This window comes from Trachurus trachurus (assembly GCF_905171665.1).
Source record: "Trachurus trachurus genome assembly, chromosome: 13".
In the NCBI taxonomy this organism is placed as follows: domain Eukaryota; kingdom Metazoa; phylum Chordata; class Actinopteri; order Carangiformes; family Carangidae; genus Trachurus; species Trachurus trachurus.
The window spans coordinates 7,256,744-7,276,008 of record NC_139892.1 but is presented as its reverse complement, the minus strand read 5'-3'; the positions used below and the strand labels follow the sequence as shown (position 1 = coordinate 7,276,008).

Here is a 19,265-nt window from a genome sequence, read left to right as displayed (position 1 = left end):
GTCAAAAATTAAACATTTATCTCATCAATTTTGTGTGTTTATGTGAAAATTCACTCTCCAGGACCTATTTAGGAGCACGTTTCAGACCATTTGGAGTCGATTAGGTACCTGCAAAAAAAAAAAAAAGTTGAAATTTTTCCTAATTTTGTATCAACCTGTGACTCAAACTGTACTTGTCTTTGAGTGCCTGAGAAAGCGTTGTATAAATCTCATGAATGATAATTATTATTATGACATATAATAATAATAATAATAATAATAATAATAATAATAATAATAATAATAATAATAATAATAATAATAATAATAATAATAATAAGACTTTATTAAGGACACAATCAGAGGTCCATAGGGACTAAAAATACATAAAAGACAGACAATATAGTATGAAGCATGAGTAATATTTGGCTATAGTGAGGTTAAACATTGCACAGGTATGAAAACACATGAGTTTTATGAAAAGACGTTCACTGTGGCTCTGCTGCTGTTTGCAGGATTTTATAATCAGGTCAAGTCAATATTCTTTATTCATTTCCTTTCGGAGAAATTTGATTTGAATGCAGCCGGGAACTGTTGCATAGACAATAATAATAATAATAAAAAAACACAGTCACAAAACAATAAAATACACATGAGACAGTGGAATCTCATCCTTAATGTGAGTGTGTTTAGCCCATTTTGTCAAAAATTAAACATTTATCTCATCATTTTTTATTTTTTTCCCCCAGTGTGGCACTGGTAAAATGTGAAAATTTGACCAAGTGTTTATGTGAAAATTCACTCTCTAGGACCTATTTAGGAGCACGTTTCAGACCATTTGGAGTTGATTTGACCTGTAAAAAAATTTTTTTGAAATTTTTCTGAGATTTGTATGGGAAAGTGTGAAAAAACTTAAGCATTTCCCCTAAGTGTGGCACCGGCAAAACGTGGAAATTTGACCTAGTGTTCATGTTGGGAAAAATAACAATTGTTAGAAATGTTTGCTTAAAATGTATTTATTTTTTAAAGGGGAACTATGCATGTATCCATTTACTTTCCAAGCCGGTGAGAAATCAATTGGTGGAGCGGTGGATAACGTTATTTATCATCTACCATGTTACCATGTGTGCATTTGTGTAGTCTTATCTGCCTCCATTCTCCCTGTAACAAGTTACAAGCCATTTATTTAACCAGCACTACTCTGAAGGTGTTTAATTAAGGTGAAAATGTATCATAGTTCCTCTTTAATTTTAGAAATATTGAACATAAGTTTGTATTAAGCTGTTTTTATTATAATGTTTATGCACTCTTTGGGTTTTTGGGTGTTTTCCAAAGTTTAAGTAGGTTGTCCTGGCAGCCGTTGTAGTCTCTACCACGGTTACAGAAAATGTCTTTCTGACATTTCCAACATAAGTTATTGTTGTGTGGAGTCCAGTAATACATGTGTGTTATTTTGTATTGTGTAAATTTCCCTTTAGCTTCCCTAATAAGGTGTCTTTTCTTTGTTCACACTCCTTTCCCTCACCCAGTTGTACTTATTAAGTATTTTTTTTTTTATTTCTGTATAATTTATTCTTGTGTATTTTTGCCTTGTTCACTCATACAATAGTCATACATACTTTTACTTGTTCTTCATGACCACCCACACTGTACAATATCTTTGACCAGACTACACATATATTGTCTACTTAAATATATTTAAATCTATATTTATATTCTTGTACATAGTAGCCTAAATCCTTTATATTTTTATTCCTTATTTCTTTACGCATCCTGTACTCTTTGCAAGGGAATTTCCACATAATATATAACCACACTCTCACTTTATAAATGATAAACTATCTATCATATTGTAACTATTAAACGAAGCAACACGTCTGCATCAGCTGACTGTCAGCACAAGCCATGATGAAACATTTTATGGCGAAAGTCTTAGCCGCTCGCAAAGCCTCATGGGAGCTGTAGTTGTTCGACTCCAACCGAACAATTCTCTAAAACTATTTTCTGAAGTCATACTGGGTCAGGTCGTAATTTCAGGGACTATTTTTCTTTCTTTTCTTCTCCTTCTTCCTCCTGCGTTAATTTACAGCGCGTCGGAGGCACGCGGAGGGGTTTTCTTGTTTGACGCTGACGTCACGATACAGGAAGTAAAAGTAAACAAAGCAGCGACGGTGCTCATCATCATCAGGACGCTGACTAGACCTCCCATACAGGGCCATGGCAGCTCGAGCAGGGTAATTACTAACACTATTAGTAATTATTCAGTCCCGTTTTGTTATTTAACAGCTCTGGTGACATTTATGAGTTTAATTAACGCGGCCATTTACGCGTTAGTTAGCTCAGTGCTACATGTAGCTTTGGGTGCTACGAGTCTCCAGCCACAAACATCACAGTTTAATGTTGATTCCTGTTGTGAACAATGATTTAAACACGCAGGATATGTTTGACTAAGCTCATAGGAATCTATATCATCTTATCTTTAAATCGGATTTTATGTTTTAAAACCGAGAACTAGTCGTCTTGTTTTTCTCTCTCCGCCTTTTACTTGTTGTTTCCTTCCACTGCAAATAAACCGTGGATAATGGAGACAAAAAGACTGATATACTGTATATATATCTAACATGATCATAATATAGACATTACATTGACTAAAGCTCAGCTGTTGTGTGTAACGTAACCAATAAACTATGAATGCATGCTCATCGTAGGAAAACAACCAAGCACTGAATTAGCACATTTTCTAAACAGAGTTTGGTTTCGCGTTTTCTCAGCCCAGAAGATACGTTTTTATCTGTTGTAATATTAATCAAACACGAAAAGTAGTTCATTTTAAACTATAAAAAACAAGTAACAGTGTGACTAAACACTGACTACATACACAGGGAATGAGTAAACACTGGCTAACTGTTAGCAGGGTTATAATAAATCATATATATTCATATGTGGATCATGCACAAGCCTTATTCAATGAAAATGATCCAAACATCCTTACAGCCTTGCTGGATATTTTACTGAATGAATCCCTGTGTATAGTAACCCTCCTCCTCCTCTTCCTACTGCATTTCACCAGCCATGTTCATACAGCTGTGCAGGAGGCTGCTATCTGTTGATTGGCCTTTAATATTGATTCTGTGTCCATGTCTCTTGTGTTTAAACCAGATTTAAAAAAAAAAATCTATTATTAGTGGCTTTAATTGAAATTTAAATATACTGGCACATACAGTCCCCCCTCCCCCTCTGGTCATCAACCTGTCATGGATCCAACTTCAAGTCACACGTCTAGGCCTATGACAAGCCATTTTAACATTTAAAAGCCCGACTGGATATGTGTTGCAGATAGGGTTGCAAAGGGGTGGAAAATTTCCTGTAAATTTCCAGAAACTTTCTATGGGAAGTGAAGCTGGAGAATTTTGGAAATATTCCAAATTGGAAACGTAAAAAAAAAAAAATATATATATATATATATATAGCCTATATACTATATTTTGGGGCTTTTTATAGTGGAGAGATAGACAGGAAAGGGGAAGTCAGATAGGGGGCGGCCGCTCTACCAAGTGAGCTAAACGCCACCCCGAAATTGGGGTGGCCCTGCAGTAAGCAGTGTGCTGTGTGCATGTGGTTGAGTGTAGTGTACTTGCATTAAATCTGGTTGTTTTAGCCAAGATTATAGATATATTTTCCCCAACTATATTTAAGTTCCCTGTTAAGGGCCAACCTTCAATTTTGTAAAATTTGGATTTATTCCTGTTTATTCCCATGGAAGCTTTCCAACTTTGAAAGTTCCTGGACAAAGCAGCACCCTCCCTCCCTCTAAATATCTACAACTCAAACTCACTGCACTCTTTTAAAAATCAGCTCAAAACTCAACTCTTCAAGAAATCCAACATGTCCCGACTCCTTCTTCATCTCAACCTGTGTCTCAAACTGTACTTGTCTTTGAGTGCCTGAGAAAACTTTGTATATATCTTATGAATCATAATTATTATTAGGGGTGGGAGAAAAAAATCGATTCACATATATCGCGATATCTTTTTTGACGATTTTTAAATCGATTTTTTTTTTGATTTTTTAAAAATATTGTGCAATGTGCATTTGTTAGCCTTTTTTACATACAGAGAGTACAGGTTTTGAAAAGTTCACTTTATAATTGAGTATGTTAATTTATAGCCTCCTACAGTATTTGTGTGCAGATAAATGTTAAAAATGCAGACTAAAAATCGAATCTGCAATATCGTAGAATCACAATTTAAATCGAATCGCCATCCATAAATCGTAGAAGAATCGAATCGGGAGAAAATTATATCGTCCCAGCCCTAATTATTATTATTAGATACAGTATAAAGCATGAGTAATATTTGGCTATAGTGAGGTTAAACATTGCACAGGTTAAGAAAACACATGAGTTTTATGAAAAGACTCTGCTGCTGTTTGCAGGTTTTTATATTCAGGTCAAGTCAATATTCTTTATTTGTTTCCTTTCGGAGAAATTTGATTTGAATGCAGCCGGGAACTGTTGCATTGACGATAATAATAAAATTAAAATAAACAGTCACAAAACAATAAAATACACATGAGGCAGTGAAACAGTTCAAACAGAATAAAAACAAACAGGAAACAGTGTGCAGCGTCGCGTTCAGTCTCATAATAAAACAATACAACGTCAGTGTTTTTCTATCTGTTTTGTTTCCTGAAGGTGAGATGCTGCTGTGACGTGTGCGTCGTCCGTCTCCACGTCTGATCTCCGCTGGTGTCGGTCGGTACAGACAACGCGGTTAACCCCTTCAGCGCCATGGCGGAGGTGCTGGGGCAGCGGAGCCTGCTGGGCGCGGGCGTGCTGCTGGCCTGGCTGCTGCTGTTCCACCTGCTGGTCAACATCTGGCTGCTGTGCGTCTTCACCAGCCTGCTGGTGGTGCTGGGCGGCTGGCTCGGCTCGCAGGCCGTGCTCGAGTCCAACAACGTGCTGCACCTGGAGCGCTTCGTCACGCTGGAGCAGGTACTGTAGCACCGTGATGCTTTTAGGAATCACATGTCACTCTGAGGGCGAGTTGTTCACACCACAGCTGTTTGGTTTCACTTCAAACTGACTTTTCCCTCGGTGCCGATGTGAATACAAACCACCGGACTCTGGTTCGGACCACACAGGTGAACCGAGACTCTGTTCACTTGTTTGGTCCAAACCAGAGTCCCAAATGAACCCTAGTACCATTCGTTTGTGGTGTGAATGGAAACCTTTTCCAAACCAAATGCAAAATCTAAGCGCCTTTTTTAATAATAATAATAGTTGCTTTGTTCAAGCACTTTGGGCTCAATTTGTGCATGAAAGTTGCTTTATAAATAAAGATTATTATTATTACAGAAACAATAAAAACAACAACAGTTGAAAACACAACACATCATCAACAAAACAAAGCACAGCAATAACAGTGATAAAAGATAAAATCAACCCCTATTAAAAGCCAAATTAAAAAGATATGTTTTCAATTTCTTTTAAAAAATGGCAAACGAGTACGCTAGCCTATTCTTAGGTCTAAAGGGAGAGTGTTACAGTGTTTAGTGACATAAAAACAAAAAGCAGCTTCACCAGTTTTCTTGTGGGACAACTACAAGACAGGCAGTGGAGGACCTGAGCGTTCTTGTTGGGGTATAAAAAGAAAGGAAATCGGCAATATAAGATGGTGCTAGGTTATTTAAGACTTTATAAATGAGTAAAATAATTTTACAATCAATCCTTAAAGGATCCAACAGGCTTCTGTTGTTGTTGTCAGAAAGTGCAATTAATTGCATAGCAATTTCTAGAAATAGCCTAGAAATAACAGTCAGTTTGTCATGTTTTTCATAAAGACTAAAGATTACACATGCTTTAATTTTTTGAGAAAGTCCAGAGTTTTTCTTCACCAAGTCCTTGACATTACTATGAAATTGACCGTTATTTCTCGGCTATTTCGACGCAATTAATTGCTATTTAATTAATTGCTATTTAATTAATTGGTATTTTCTTCATCTATCTATCTATCTATCTATCTATCTATCTATCTATCTATCTATCTATCTATCTATCTATCTATCTATCTATCTATCTATCTATCTATCTATCTATCTATCTATCTATCTATCTATCTATCTATCTATCTGTCTATCTATCTATCTATCTATCTGCTGGTCTTCAGGTCCCGTCCACCGTGGAGGACGACGGCCTCTTGGACCAGGAGATCCACAACACGGTGAGGAAGATCATCAGGGACTTCGTGACGTCCTGGTTCTCCACCGTGTCGTCGGAGAGCCGCTTTGAGACAGAGGTCCAGGAGGCCATGGTCTCCATGGCGATGGAGCTGAAGCTGCGAGCCACACACGTCGACAGGAAGGTACGGTGGTGGTCATGACGATGAGGACGATGATGATGATGAGTCAGCGAGGTGCTGCAGCGCTGCGGTCTGTCTGCAGGTTCTGAAACCAGGTTGTGGTGAAGAAGTTTCCACTGTGACCTGGTTCCTCAAATGTCACTGAGTTAGTGAGTTAAAGAAAAACAGGTGTTAAAACATCTTCATCATCATCATCATCATCATCATCATCATCATCATCATCATCATCATCATCATCATCATCAACAAAAACACAGATTGACTCTGACACATAGGTGTTTTAATCACGTGTGTAGAGCACAGAGCAGCGACAGGTCTGATTCCTCTTAGTTTATATGTTAGAAACATGTTGTTGCTTCTTTCATTAAAGGGATAGTTCACCCAAAATTGAAATTTCACTCATTATCTACTCCCCCTCATGTCGACTAAGGGCTGGGAGAAGTTTCAGAGTCCTCCGTGCCTTCTCTGAGTTACAGGGGGTCTCCGTGCAGCACTGCATGTCCATATAACGGTTGCAAATGGATATCAACTGTCTTCGTAACAAAAAGACACACCAAAAAACATCAAAATACCTCCATGCTGCTCGTATGTAATGTCCGTCTTGTATTGAAGCCCCGAAATGCGAAATTGTCCCGAAAAAAAATTAAATGAGTCTATATTTGAAGCTTGTTTTGTAGCGGAAGCTTCTCGAAGCTCCTCTTCCCGGTTCGTCCAAATTTGGACAAACTGGGAAGAGGAGCTTCCACTACAAACAAGCTTGAAATATAGACTTATTTAATTTTTTTCGGGACAATTTCACATTTCGACCAACAACCGTTATATGGACATGCAGTGCTGCACGGAGACCCCCTGTAACTCAGAGAAGCCACGGAGGACTCTGAAACTTCTCCCAGCCCTTAGTCGACATGAGGGGGAGTAGATAATGAGTGAAATTTCAATTTTGGGTGAACTATCCCTTTAAGCAATATTACCCTTGAGGGTGTGCTTTAACGTCATTTGAGCACGATGGTGATGCGGTCAAGCATCAACGTCGTGCTCAAATTACGTTTAAGCACACCCTCGAGGTAAATTCATGCAAAACCGCTGATGCGTGTTGCCTTCAGGGACAGTTTTTCATCAAGCAGTCTCTGCATTTCCCTCTAAAACAACTCTGTCTGGTAACGTTGTGTTATTATCTCATAGCGTGGTGAATGTGCAGGTCACAACTTGTCCACCAGAGCGTTGTGGAGTTGTTGGATTGTGTATTTGATGAGTTTGAAGAGGGAAACAAAGAAATCCCATTAACCTCTGTAGCGTAGCTCTGAGCAGCTCACGGCTCTGCTCCGCCGTTCTAAAAATAGCTTGCACCGACAATTAGAGGTAACAAACCTGCTGCTATGACAATATGGATTATGGCAATGGGCCAATTTGCCAAAAATGTTGAACTACCCCTTTAAAAAACGGATTATTATGTGACAGTTGAGGTTCCTGTTAGGGGTGGCTATTGCCAAGGACCTCACGATACGATACGCATCACGATACTTGAGTCACGATACGATACGATATTGCGATATCCAAATTTTGCGATATATTGCGATATTCTACGATATTCTACATAGTTCACTGAAAAATGTAAAAGGCTTTATGCATCTTAAAATCCGAGTTGTATGTACATTAGAGGCTGACACGGGACTGTTTTTTCAATCCCGTCCTTTCACGCTCCCGCAAAAAAATTCCCGTCCCGTCCCGGTCCCGTGACAAAGTAAAAAAAAAATCCTGTCCCGTTCAAATCCCGAATAAATCACTCCCGAACCCGTCCTGTTCCCGTTTTTTTCTATGAACACAGTCATCATGTAAACGATTGTGTTGACAGACACAGATCCCCCCCCCCCCTCTCAGCGCACTGCAGGCTGAATGACAGACAAAACAAGACGGTAGATGTGTTGACGCCACATCTACCGTCTTGTTTTGTTATTTCAATTAGCGATAATGAACGCCCTCCTCGCCCTTTCTCTCTCCCTCTCTCTCTTTTTCTTTCTTTATTTTTTGCTTGTGTGCATCAGCTGTTTAATGCGAGGTGGAGATTACGCCGTCGCCGCATCAGCTGACTCCTCTGTGTCAGTCTGACTGGCGGAAAACGTTTCCCTACCGGTATGTTGATTTACACAGGTTATACACTGCTACGTAGCCACGACAGTGATCACTGAGGGTGTGCAGTGTGCATCAGTCCACACACTTAAAACTTTTGGACCGTTTTGACCGCACCATCCGTAGCACTGCCTGGCTTGTGCTTCTTTGAATGTCGCGCTTTGACTCCCGGTCCCGTTCACTCCCGTTTACATTTTTTCCCGTCACGTCCCGATCACGTGATTCAAAATAAATTGACTCCCGAATCACGGGATTCCCGCGGGAATCTCGAGAAAATGTCAGCCTCTAATGTACATCAGATGATAGTGATAATTTATGGGACAAACTGAGTCAAAACAATGTAATTCAAATTATCCATGCCGTTTTATACAAGTGCAAGTTACAACAACATATTTGCATGTACAATACACTGTCTGAGGTAGCAGTACAGTGACACCTCGCGGAGCAGAGGTGCGGAAGTCGTACTGGATTTACGTCTGAAACATGATTTATTATTTGAAAAAAAAAAATCAATATTTAAATATTGAATATCGATATCGTATCGCGATATAAAGTATCGCGATATATTGCCATATCGATATTTTTGCCCACCCCTAGTTCCTGTCACTATGCCTCCAATTGATCATGAGACTCTTACCCGGGAGGTGTGGGTTCAATCCCCGCCCGGGCCCTCTTCACCTCGCCACAATTAGATTATCAAAATAGTTGACGATTAATTTAATAATCGATTAATTGTTGTGCCTCCTCTGGTGTGTTCAGGTTCTGACCCAGAGGATCCTGGACCTGTTCGGCTGCCACCTGCAGGACTTCATCCAGGCCAAGGAGCTGGTGGTCGCCGAGCAACAGGCGTCCGTCCCGGCGCCGAAGAAGAAGTGGCACGCCGACGAGAGCGAGCGGCTGTGGAGGGCGTACTCCGCCGTCACCGCGCCGCACCCGGCCACGAGCGCCGACGCCGCGGAGCTGAACTACACCCGCGCCGCGGTCGACCTGCTGCTGCACGTCCTGGTGGCGCCGCCGCACCTGGAGACGCGCACGGGTCGCTTCGTGGTTGGCGAGCTCATCACCTGCAACGTCATCCTGCCGCTCATCGCCAAACTGTCCGACCCCGACTGGCTCAACGTCCTCGTGGTGGAAATATTCGGCAAAAGCACGGAGATGATGCCGACCACGGAGCCGCCGCCGCTGCCGCCGGCCGCCTCGTCTCCTCCACCTCTGCTGCCGGCCCCGGCGCCGCCAGCACCGACACCGCCGCCGCCGCCCGCTGAGGAGGAGGAGACGACGCCGGCTCCTCCTCCTCCAGTGGGGGCGGAGCCGGAGCCCGTCCAGGAGGCGGAGACGCCCGAGCTCGCCGCCTACGAGGTGTTTGAGTCGGACGAGGCGGACGGTCCGCAGAGCAACGCCGCCGAAGACGAAGAAACCACGACGCGTCCGTTTCTGGAGCATTACATCAGAGCGGGGAAATTGAACCCGTTCTACCAGGAGAACGACTCGGACCTGGACTCTCCGCTCGCCGACTCCCTGGTCCTGATCGGCCACGAGGAGCGCGTCAACGGCGTGGACGCGGCGGAGCTGGACGTCCAGGCGGATCCACGCCATCCTAACGGCACCGGTGGCGGCGGCGATGAGAGAGACAGCGACTCCCCGACGGTGAACCCGGCCAGGGAGCTGCTGCTGGGCGTTGACCTGACTCCCAACGAGCTGACGCCGGCGGCGGCCAGTCCGATGGCGGCGTTCAGCTTCGAGCCACTGAGCAGCCCGGACGGACCCGTGGTCATCCAGAACCTCCGTATCACGGGCACCATCACGGCCAAAGAGCACCGCGGCACCGGCTCGCATCCTTACACGCTGTACACCATCAAGGTACGATGAGAGGACGACGACGACGGGGATTTCTATCTTCAATTAATCAAATTATATTTTAATTTTTAAAAATTGTCTGTGAAAAAACATGGTATTATGGGATGTAACGGCCTAAGATCCATCCTCTCCCATCATACGCTGCTGTGATGATGCGGGGACGGACAGAACTACTGCAGGACAGGAGACATTAAAAAGTTAGAGCTAAACTATTAGAAACTAGAGCTACTGGTTGAATTTACCTGGAATTGTCCTTTAAAGGGATACGCCAACATTTTTTTTCCCGTGTCTTGCCTCACTCCCGAGTCCATGACAAGGAGATAGAGCCGTATCGCCCGTAATTAGCTTAGCTCAAACACTGGAAGTGTATGGGTAGCGTTAGCCTGCCTCCACCTAAAGTCATCAGAGAAACTCTTCAGCAACTCTAAACAGAAACCGGCGGGCCGATCTTTGTCTCAGAGCTGACAAAACTCTCCGGTAAGGCATCTTGAGCGGTCAAATGCCGGTAACGGGACGAGATCGGTCAAAACGGAGGGTTCAAGCAAAGACGGTTTATTTTGGTTCAAGCTAGCTACATCGAGGGTAGGTTAGCTTCCTATTTCAAAGTAAAGGCACAAATTCTATTGTCATGGTTTTCTGTATGTAAAGGGCAACGGGTGTTTTTATTTTGTGAAAGTAACCGGAAGTGCGTTGGTCACAACGGCTAGCTTGAGTAGCGCCGAATTCGTCCGAACAAAATTGTAAACAGCTGGTATTTAGACAAATTAACGACACACTGCTGATCTAAACGGCTACTTTCTCACCTAAAAATGTTTGAAATGTTGATGAAGTGATATATTTACAGAGTTTAGAGCTAAAATGAAATCAGCTTCTGACTGCTGATTTCAGCTCGGGTAGGAGGCAGGCTAACACTACCTATACACTTCCATTGTTTGAGCTAAGCTAATTAGCGGTGCACTAGCTCTGCCTGTATCTCCCTTGTTACTGTACGCACAGTTGAAAGGATGGTGTCTATCTGCTGGTCATGGACTCGGGAGTGAGGCAAGACACGAAAAAAAAAATGTTGGCATATCCCTTTAACAATCCACAATGCTTGTTGTAGAACAAGTCAGTGGGGACTGGAAACCTGGATGATGCTGAAATGTTACTGACTTGGTGATTGGGAGATTGAGCAACAGGCCGAAACACAAAATTTAAAACGTAAACGTGATTTGCTGCTGCAAACAAATTTTCTTAAAGATTCCCGCGAGGAGTTTTTATTTGGTTATCAAAGAGTCTCATATTAATGTGGATGAATCTACATTACTCACTTGTTAATGGGTCCATTATAGATAAATATATCGTTTTGTCTTTATAGTTATTTTTATATTATTATTTAGTGGTCAACTCGTCCAGCATTTCCTAGTTTCGTTTCCCGGACGCTGCCCGGCGGGTCATGGGAATAACGCCGCCGGATCGCTAGTCGGCATCGTTTATGGTCGGAACTACAACGGTATCTGATCGTCTTCCAACCTCCGACTTTCATTCTTGATTAATGAAAACATTCTTGGCAAATGTTTTCGCTTTCGTCCATCTTGCGCCGGTCCAAGAATTGAGGCTCATGGGAAATGTAGTGTGAAAACACTTCACTTTCCAAAACTCCTGGTTGTCCCTTTAAATGTGAATATTCTGTCTGTGTCAGTTAGATCAGTGTTTTTAATTAACATGATTGATTTGTCTCTGGTGACCGTGACCGTTTACCTGCCGTACGTTTCTTACGTGCTGCTCTGTCATGTTGAATCCTGACAGGCCTCACTGACGTCTGTGTTTGTTCTCAGTATGAGACGGCGATGGGCTGTGAGACGCCGGGCGCCGTCCAGCCGGGCGCCGAGGACGCTGCCGCCGCAGCCGGTGCTGTGGACGCCGTCCAGACGAGCTGCGAGGTCCCGTCCCGCGTCCAGCCGGTGGCCTATCACATGGTGAACAGACGATACAGCGAGTTCCTCAACCTGCAGACACGACTGGAGGAGAAGACGGAGCTGAGGAAACTCATCAAAGGTCGTTACATCATCATCATCATCATCATGAAACAAACATATCAAAAGAAAAAAAAATATCGAAAGAGTTAGCGAGAACAAAGTCTTAGGAGTAATAATCGATGATATGTTAAGTGGGAGACCACACATAAAACACTTGCAAAACAAGTTGGCCAGGAGTGTGTCCGTCCGTACTATGGAAAGCTAAAAAAATATTAAATCAGAAGTCACTCTATGTAATATATTCAGCATTAGTATCACCACATTTGCAATACTGTGCAGAAGTGTGGGGAAACGCGTACAAAAGTGTCATGCACCCCCTGTTCACACTCCAAAAAAGAGCCGTAAGAATTCTACACTATGCCCAGTACAGAGCGCACACAAACCAGTTGTTCATCAATGCAAAAATCCTCAAACTACACGACTTAATCAACTAAACTCTGCAGATTATGTACAGGGCCGCAAACAGGGACCTTCCGCATAACTTACAAGGTTTGTTCATAGACAGAGAAGTGACACACAATCTGAGAGGAAATATGTTATTTAGGCAGAGGAGAGTGAGAACTACACTAAAATCCTTTTCTATCTCAGTCACTGGTGTCAAACAGTGGAACAAACTAGATGATGAGGTTAAAAAATCAAGAAACTTGTGGGCTTTAAAAAAAGAAATACGAAACTCAATTTTATTTTATTATAAATTGGTTTAAACCCAGAGAAAGGGGTTTAAAGTTATTCTGGACTGGCTGTATGGAGTCCAGACCGCAGCTCTGCTGTTGTATCACGTATGCTAAGAAAGAAACATTGTGATGAAATGAATGTATTCTGAATGGTAATCGGGGCGGGACCTGATAAGATTTATGCTTCTCCCGTTTCCCTTTCGGTCATGTTGCTTGTATTGTGTAACTGAAATTGTGTGTGATGAAGTCAGATTCACTTAACAAGTCTGAAAAAAAAACAAAAAAAAAACACCCTTTTTCTCTTCGTCTCTCGGTGTCTCAGGTGTGAAAGGGCCAAAGAAGGTATTTCCTGACATGCCGTTTGGAAACATGGACAGTGACAAGATCGAGGCGCGGAAAGGACTGCTGGAGACGTTCCTGAAGGTCGGTCCATCGATACCTCATCACATCCGTTCAATATTTACACGTCAGCGCTCCGTGTTTTCTTATTTTCTCTACACAAGACACAAACTGAAACAACACAATATTGTGAGCAACACACAACATTATCGGTCAATGATGTGATGAAATACAGTGTTGAGTCGTGTAACCGGGATTTATTCATAAAAATCTGATGAAAATAAATCTTCAATAAAACTTCAATGTGGAATAAATGTGACTCACTTTTACAACACAACTCTATGTTTCTGAACACATTTTACATACAAACTGTGTTTTTTTTGGCTCAGGGTTGTCAAAATGCATTAAAATTGAAATATAGAAACACAGCAAAAAAGGACACTTAGTTCACTGTAGGTGGATAAAATATTTATGAAGTTGAGATGTTGTTTATTTAGTTAATATTTTACAATTTAAACAAAGTGTCACGTTTTGCTGAAAGTGAAAAAACAATTAAAGTCGACTCCCCATAACCCCATATGAAAAACCTGGGGGCGATGATGACAGTCCTCATATCCCATCATGCATTGTGCTGGATTGAGTGGTAATAGTTTACAATTTTGTCATTCAAAATGCAAAGTTTTTTTTTTTTTTTTCCTCTTCGATAGTGTTTGTTAGGTCACACTGAATAAACAAGGTTCAGGTTGCAATGGTCATTTTCATTTAAAGGAATAGTTCTCCAAAAAATGAAATTCATTCAGGCATATATTGGACTAATTTCTCACAAGACAAATCTCTTCTGAATGTTTTGACACGAAAATAGACAAATGTCAGATTTCAAATTTCAAATCAGGAGAAAATGAACTTTGTTCCATTTTATTTATTTATTCCTTTTTATTCTCATTATGTTTTTCGTAACCATTTTGTGCTCCATGTCTCATTTTATCTCTGTGTGCGGTAAATCACTGTGCAGCACTTTGGTGAAACTTTAATGTTTTAGAAATGTTCTCTATAAATAAAGTGGGTTGGTTTTATTTAAAGCTACAGATTTTAATGATGTTTATTTTATTTTATTTTATTTTATTTTTTGCAGCAACTCTGTGCGATCCTTGAAATCGCCAACAGCGAGGAGATGCAGGAGTTTCTGGCGCTGAACACGGACGCCCGCATCGCCTTCGTCAAGAAACCGTTCATCGTGTCACGGATAGACAAGGTTCGTGAAAGAGACGGTGTGTGTGTGTGTGTGTGTGTGTGTGTGTGTGTGTGTGTGTGTGTGTGTGTGTGTCAGAGCCTCTGCCTGGCTCACAGTGTGTCTGTGTGTGTGTGTTTGTGTTTGTGTGTGTGTGTGTGTAGAACCTGATGAACGCCATCGTGGACACGCTGAAGACGGCGTTCCCGCGCTCGGAGCCTCAGAGCCCCACGGAGGACAACGAGGCCGAGGTGGACGGAGGGAGGATGAGCGGAGACAAGAAGAGCAAGTACGACTCCACACAAACACACACATGTACATTTAATTTATTCCCTGTATTAATCTCATGTGTGTGTGTGTGTGTGTGTGTGTGTGTGTGTGTGTGTCCTCAGGTCTCGTCTGAAGTTCTCCAGTAAAAACATTCCCGCCCTGAACGGCGCCGACATCAGACCCCCGGTTGTTTTCAGCTATGAACAAACCAGCACAGTGAGAAACTGATTTAACCCACATTAAAAACACAAGTTTTATTTACTGTGAAGTCTCACATAAAAGCCTCAAAGTCTCTGAACTGGACCGGCTCTGGCTCCAGGTTGGAGTTAATAAATAAAAGCCGAGTCTCTATTAGAAATCGGGGCTGTTTCTATTTTCTACAAGTTCTTGTGAATGAACAAAACCTCTCAAAGCCCACGATCGCCTGTTTGAGCCCTTTAAAGCTGCTTAATTCCTGCTACAGACCTGAAACTTTAAAGGGATAGTTCAACAATTTGGCAAATTGGCCCATTGCCATAATCCCTATAGTCATAGCAGTAGGTTTGTTACCTTTAATTGTTGGTGCAAGCTGTTTTTAGAACGGTGGAGCAGAGCCGCGAGCTGCTCAGAGCTACGCTACGGAGGCTGATGGGATTTCTTGGTTTCCCTCTGGTAACGTTGTGTTATTATCTCATAGCGTGGTGAATGTGCAGGTCACAACTTGTCCACCAGAGCGTTGTGGAGTTGTTGGATTGTGTATTTGATGAGTTTGATGAGGGAAACCAAGAAATCCCATTAGCCTCCGTAGCGTAGCTCTGAGCAGCTCGCGGCTCTGCTCCGCCGTTCTAAAAAATAGCTTGCACCGACAATTTTACATTTTATTCCATTATGTCCATTAATGTGCATTGTCCTCCTTAAATAAAAGTAAAATAAAAAATAAAACAATGAAAGGTAACAAACCTACTGCTAAAACTATAGGGATTATGGCAATTTGACAAAATGTTGAACCTCCCTTTAAATAAAAGCCTGTCTCTGATAGAAGACGGGTCAGTTCAGCAGAGAACATACGGGATGTTCAGTTGCAGACTTGATGAAAACTTCCTCTTCCTCCTCTTGCAGGTGTTCAACAGGAAGTCTCTGGCAGATTTACAGTCTTTCATCACGGAGCAGGAGAAGCTGTCGCTCGGCGTCGAGGCGGAGAGAGAGGACGGTCAGTCGGTCGGAGAGGTCGAGGAGGTCGGAGGTCGCGTGGACGACGACGACGACCTGAACGGGAACCAGAGTTCAGACCCAGGTGAGAGCGTTGCGTCGTTCAGTCACATCAGGGAAATAGATATCTCATCATGAGACTAAATGTGTTTTTTGCACAAATCCAGACACATGAATTTACACACTCTGCCAGTCAGCGTTATCAAGCTTCCACCGAAATATGATGACGCCAAAATAACAAAGAACAGATTGTGCCACACAATTGATGAAGTACAGAGGAAGAAGGAAAAGGAGAAGAAGAGGAAGAAGAATTTTCCCACAATTTTTACCAGAAGAACAAAGAACATTTCAGATAATGTTCGACTAACGTAAAAAAAAAAAAAAAAAAAAAAAAAAAACAACAACCTGGAGGACGAGGATCGACCTCTGATCTCTGACCTGAGGCAGAGAAAAACACAAAAAAGAGGAGAAAATGTGCCGTTTTTTTTTACAACCTGGACCTTATTTCTAGCATAAATTATGATCATTTACTCACACAGATAACTTTGGTGTCATTACAAGTCGTTCCGACGAAATTAGCTCCAGCCGAGAGACGTATAATGGAGTCTACAGGGCAGCAGAATGCAGCTTCTAAATCATTATCTGCAGAGAAACTCCTTCATTTCACCAATATTTTGTTATGATACCCTAGTGCTATTCCCCTCTGAGTCCGGGGTTAGCTGTTATCAACATCCGGGGTCTGTAGGTTGACCTACTGACCTCTGGCCTCTCTCTCTTGTTACTGCACGCACAGTCGAAAGGATGGTGTCTATCTGCTTGTCATGGACTCGGGAGTGAGGCAGCAAGACACAAAAAAAAATGTTGGCGTATCCCTTTAAGATAAAAAATGATGATATTTGAGTTTTGTTCTTGTATTTTCACTATAACTTTGGGTGTGGAGGGGTCGGTTTCTGCTTCATCATCACTCTCACTCTCACTCCCACCTCCTCCTCTTCTCTTCTCTTCTCTCTGACTCACCGTCTGTTGTGTCTGCCTGACTTCCTGTCTGCTTCACTTTTCCATTCACTGTTTCACCATCATCATCATCATCATCATCATCATCATCATCATCGTTGTTGCAGCCGGGACCATGTGATCGAAACCAGCTTGTTCCACCTTCCAGTCATGCATCTCATCTCATCTCCTCCTTCAGAGTTTAAACCAAAAGAAAGACTTCACAGGAAATCACAGGAACCATGTTGGTTTTTCTTTATTTTTTTTATTTTTTTTATATATTATATTTTTTCATTTTCAACCACAGGGCAGGAACTCAGATCACCAAATCTCATGTAATACAGCACTTCATATCACAGTCAATCAATCCCAAATGGGCCTGGTTCCCCCACAAAACAAACAACAAAAAAAACGTCTAAATGTTATTTTATTGTTTTAAACTGAATCAAACAGTCCAGTCAGTGTTTTCATCTGCTGCAGGTGGTTTAATAAAGCGATCCCGTCTGGATCCTGGTGAACGGCCACGTCGTGTGTCAGAGACAGAAACTTAAAACTTGTGTGATTACGTCGAAGTTGAACTGTTACGCAACTAGACCGCTCGCTGTGTGATGTAAAGTGTGTGTGAGTTTGTCGACTCATGTCTGTGACCGCTGACGACGACGACTGGAGAGTCTTTCTATGAGTGATGTGTTCAATGACCGGAGGCCTGAGGGGCGTTCAGGGACCACGTGTGCAGCGACAGATTGTTTTGAGGTCAATTTAACTGATCCACAACTGAAGTTTAAGGCGATTTAATGTCACTTCTGATGATTTAAGGCTCAGATACTTTCGGTTTATTCCTGGTCAGCGCTCGAAGACAAAGAGTTGAAAAAGCCATGGCTTCTTTTTACACTGAAGTTTCACTGCGATACATATAATTCAGAGTAATATTCTTGGAAAGACACGTTTTAGTTTGTTTTAGATCACATTTTAAAGTTCCTGTATTGTTTTGAATGGCAGCAACCATTTGTTTGCTCCATTTGTTTCAGTCTGAGTGGTAAAACGTTGCCAAACACAAACAGCAGCTGATGCAGATTGTTAAAAAAAAAGGAGAGTTGTCTCCCTTTCACTTTAAAACCCAGAGCTTTGCACCTCGGTGGATTGTTAATACGACGTTACAGAACTAGTTCCTGTTTGTGGTGAGTTGATGACACACTGTGTCTGAGCCGTGGAGCTGCAACACTAGTGGAAAATAGAGTCATCATGCAGAAGTTTGGGAAACCCCGGTTTACACTGCAAAAAACTCAAAATCTTTCCAAGAATATTTGTCTTATTTCTTGTCAAAATGTCTCATCTCTAGTCAAAACTAATCTTTTTCCACTTAAAATAAGACTCATCATCTAAAAATTAACTTATTTTTAGATCATTTTCACTTGAAATAAGTAGGAAAATCTGCCAGTGAAAGTAAGTTTTTCCTGTTTGTAATAAGGTAGAAAAACTTACTCCACTATCAGATTTTTCTACAAATTTCAAGTGAAAATCTGCTTGAAAGAAGTAAAAAAAATTGTCTAAAAACAAGCTACTTTTTTATGTGATGAGTCTTATTTTAAGTATAATGAGATTTGTTTTGACTAGAAATGACGTTTTGACCAGAAATAAGACAAATATTCTTGGTAAGATATTTGAGTTTTTGCAGTGTAAAGTGCCTGTTAATGTGAACAGTTCAACAAGTGGAAGATGAAACGATCTCCAAAAGACATAAAGTTAAACATGAAACACTCTTTTTCAATATTTTAATCAATATCAGTGTATTATTTTAGTTTTCTACAGTTTCAGAGTGAAAAGGGGAAACAAAGCAGCAGCCTGCAAAAGAATGGGAAACTCAGGAGACTTGAGCTCTCAGATAACTCTGACCAAGGTATCAGACAAGATATTTACTATTTACACGCTGTTTACAAACATTACATTTCAAAATGTAAAAGATGAAAAAAAACAATATACTGTATATATATTGTTTAAAATGTAAAGGGAATGTGTCATCTGTAACTTTATGTCTTTTGGAGATGATTTCATCTTCCACTTGTTGAACTGTTCACATTAACAGAAACTTTAAACCATGGGTGGTCAGACTTTTGCATGAATGTGTCATCAAAGATCGAAGTGAACTTTATTGTCACTGCGACCAGACGACAGAAGAAATATAAAAATGTAAAGACAACACAGAGATAAATAAAAGACCAAGAAGACAAACTGT

The 19,265-nt window shown here is 41.5% G+C and overlaps 1 protein-coding gene across 1 annotated transcript in view; it reads left to right on the top strand.

Annotated features, from left to right (window-relative positions):
- Nucleotides 1–2,152: 2,152 nt before the first annotated feature.
- snx19b (sorting nexin 19b) overlaps nucleotides 2,153–19,265 on the top strand; it is a 55,107-nt gene continuing 37,994 nt past the window's right edge. Inside the window, exons 1-10 of the mRNA XM_083984995.1 lie at nucleotides 2,153–2,213; nucleotides 4,673–4,972; nucleotides 6,147–6,341; nucleotides 9,225–10,325; nucleotides 12,140–12,359; nucleotides 13,337–13,437; nucleotides 14,486–14,605; nucleotides 14,746–14,870; nucleotides 14,974–15,067; nucleotides 15,950–16,124. Of these exons, the coding sequence (XP_083841121.1) occupies nucleotides 4,769–4,972; nucleotides 6,147–6,341; nucleotides 9,225–10,325; nucleotides 12,140–12,359; nucleotides 13,337–13,437; nucleotides 14,486–14,605; nucleotides 14,746–14,870; nucleotides 14,974–15,067; nucleotides 15,950–16,124 (2,335 nt within the window). The 5' untranslated portion in view covers nucleotides 2,153–2,213; nucleotides 4,673–4,768. The remainder of the gene's footprint in view (nucleotides 2,214–4,672; nucleotides 4,973–6,146; nucleotides 6,342–9,224; nucleotides 10,326–12,139; nucleotides 12,360–13,336; nucleotides 13,438–14,485; nucleotides 14,606–14,745; nucleotides 14,871–14,973; nucleotides 15,068–15,949; nucleotides 16,125–19,265) is intronic.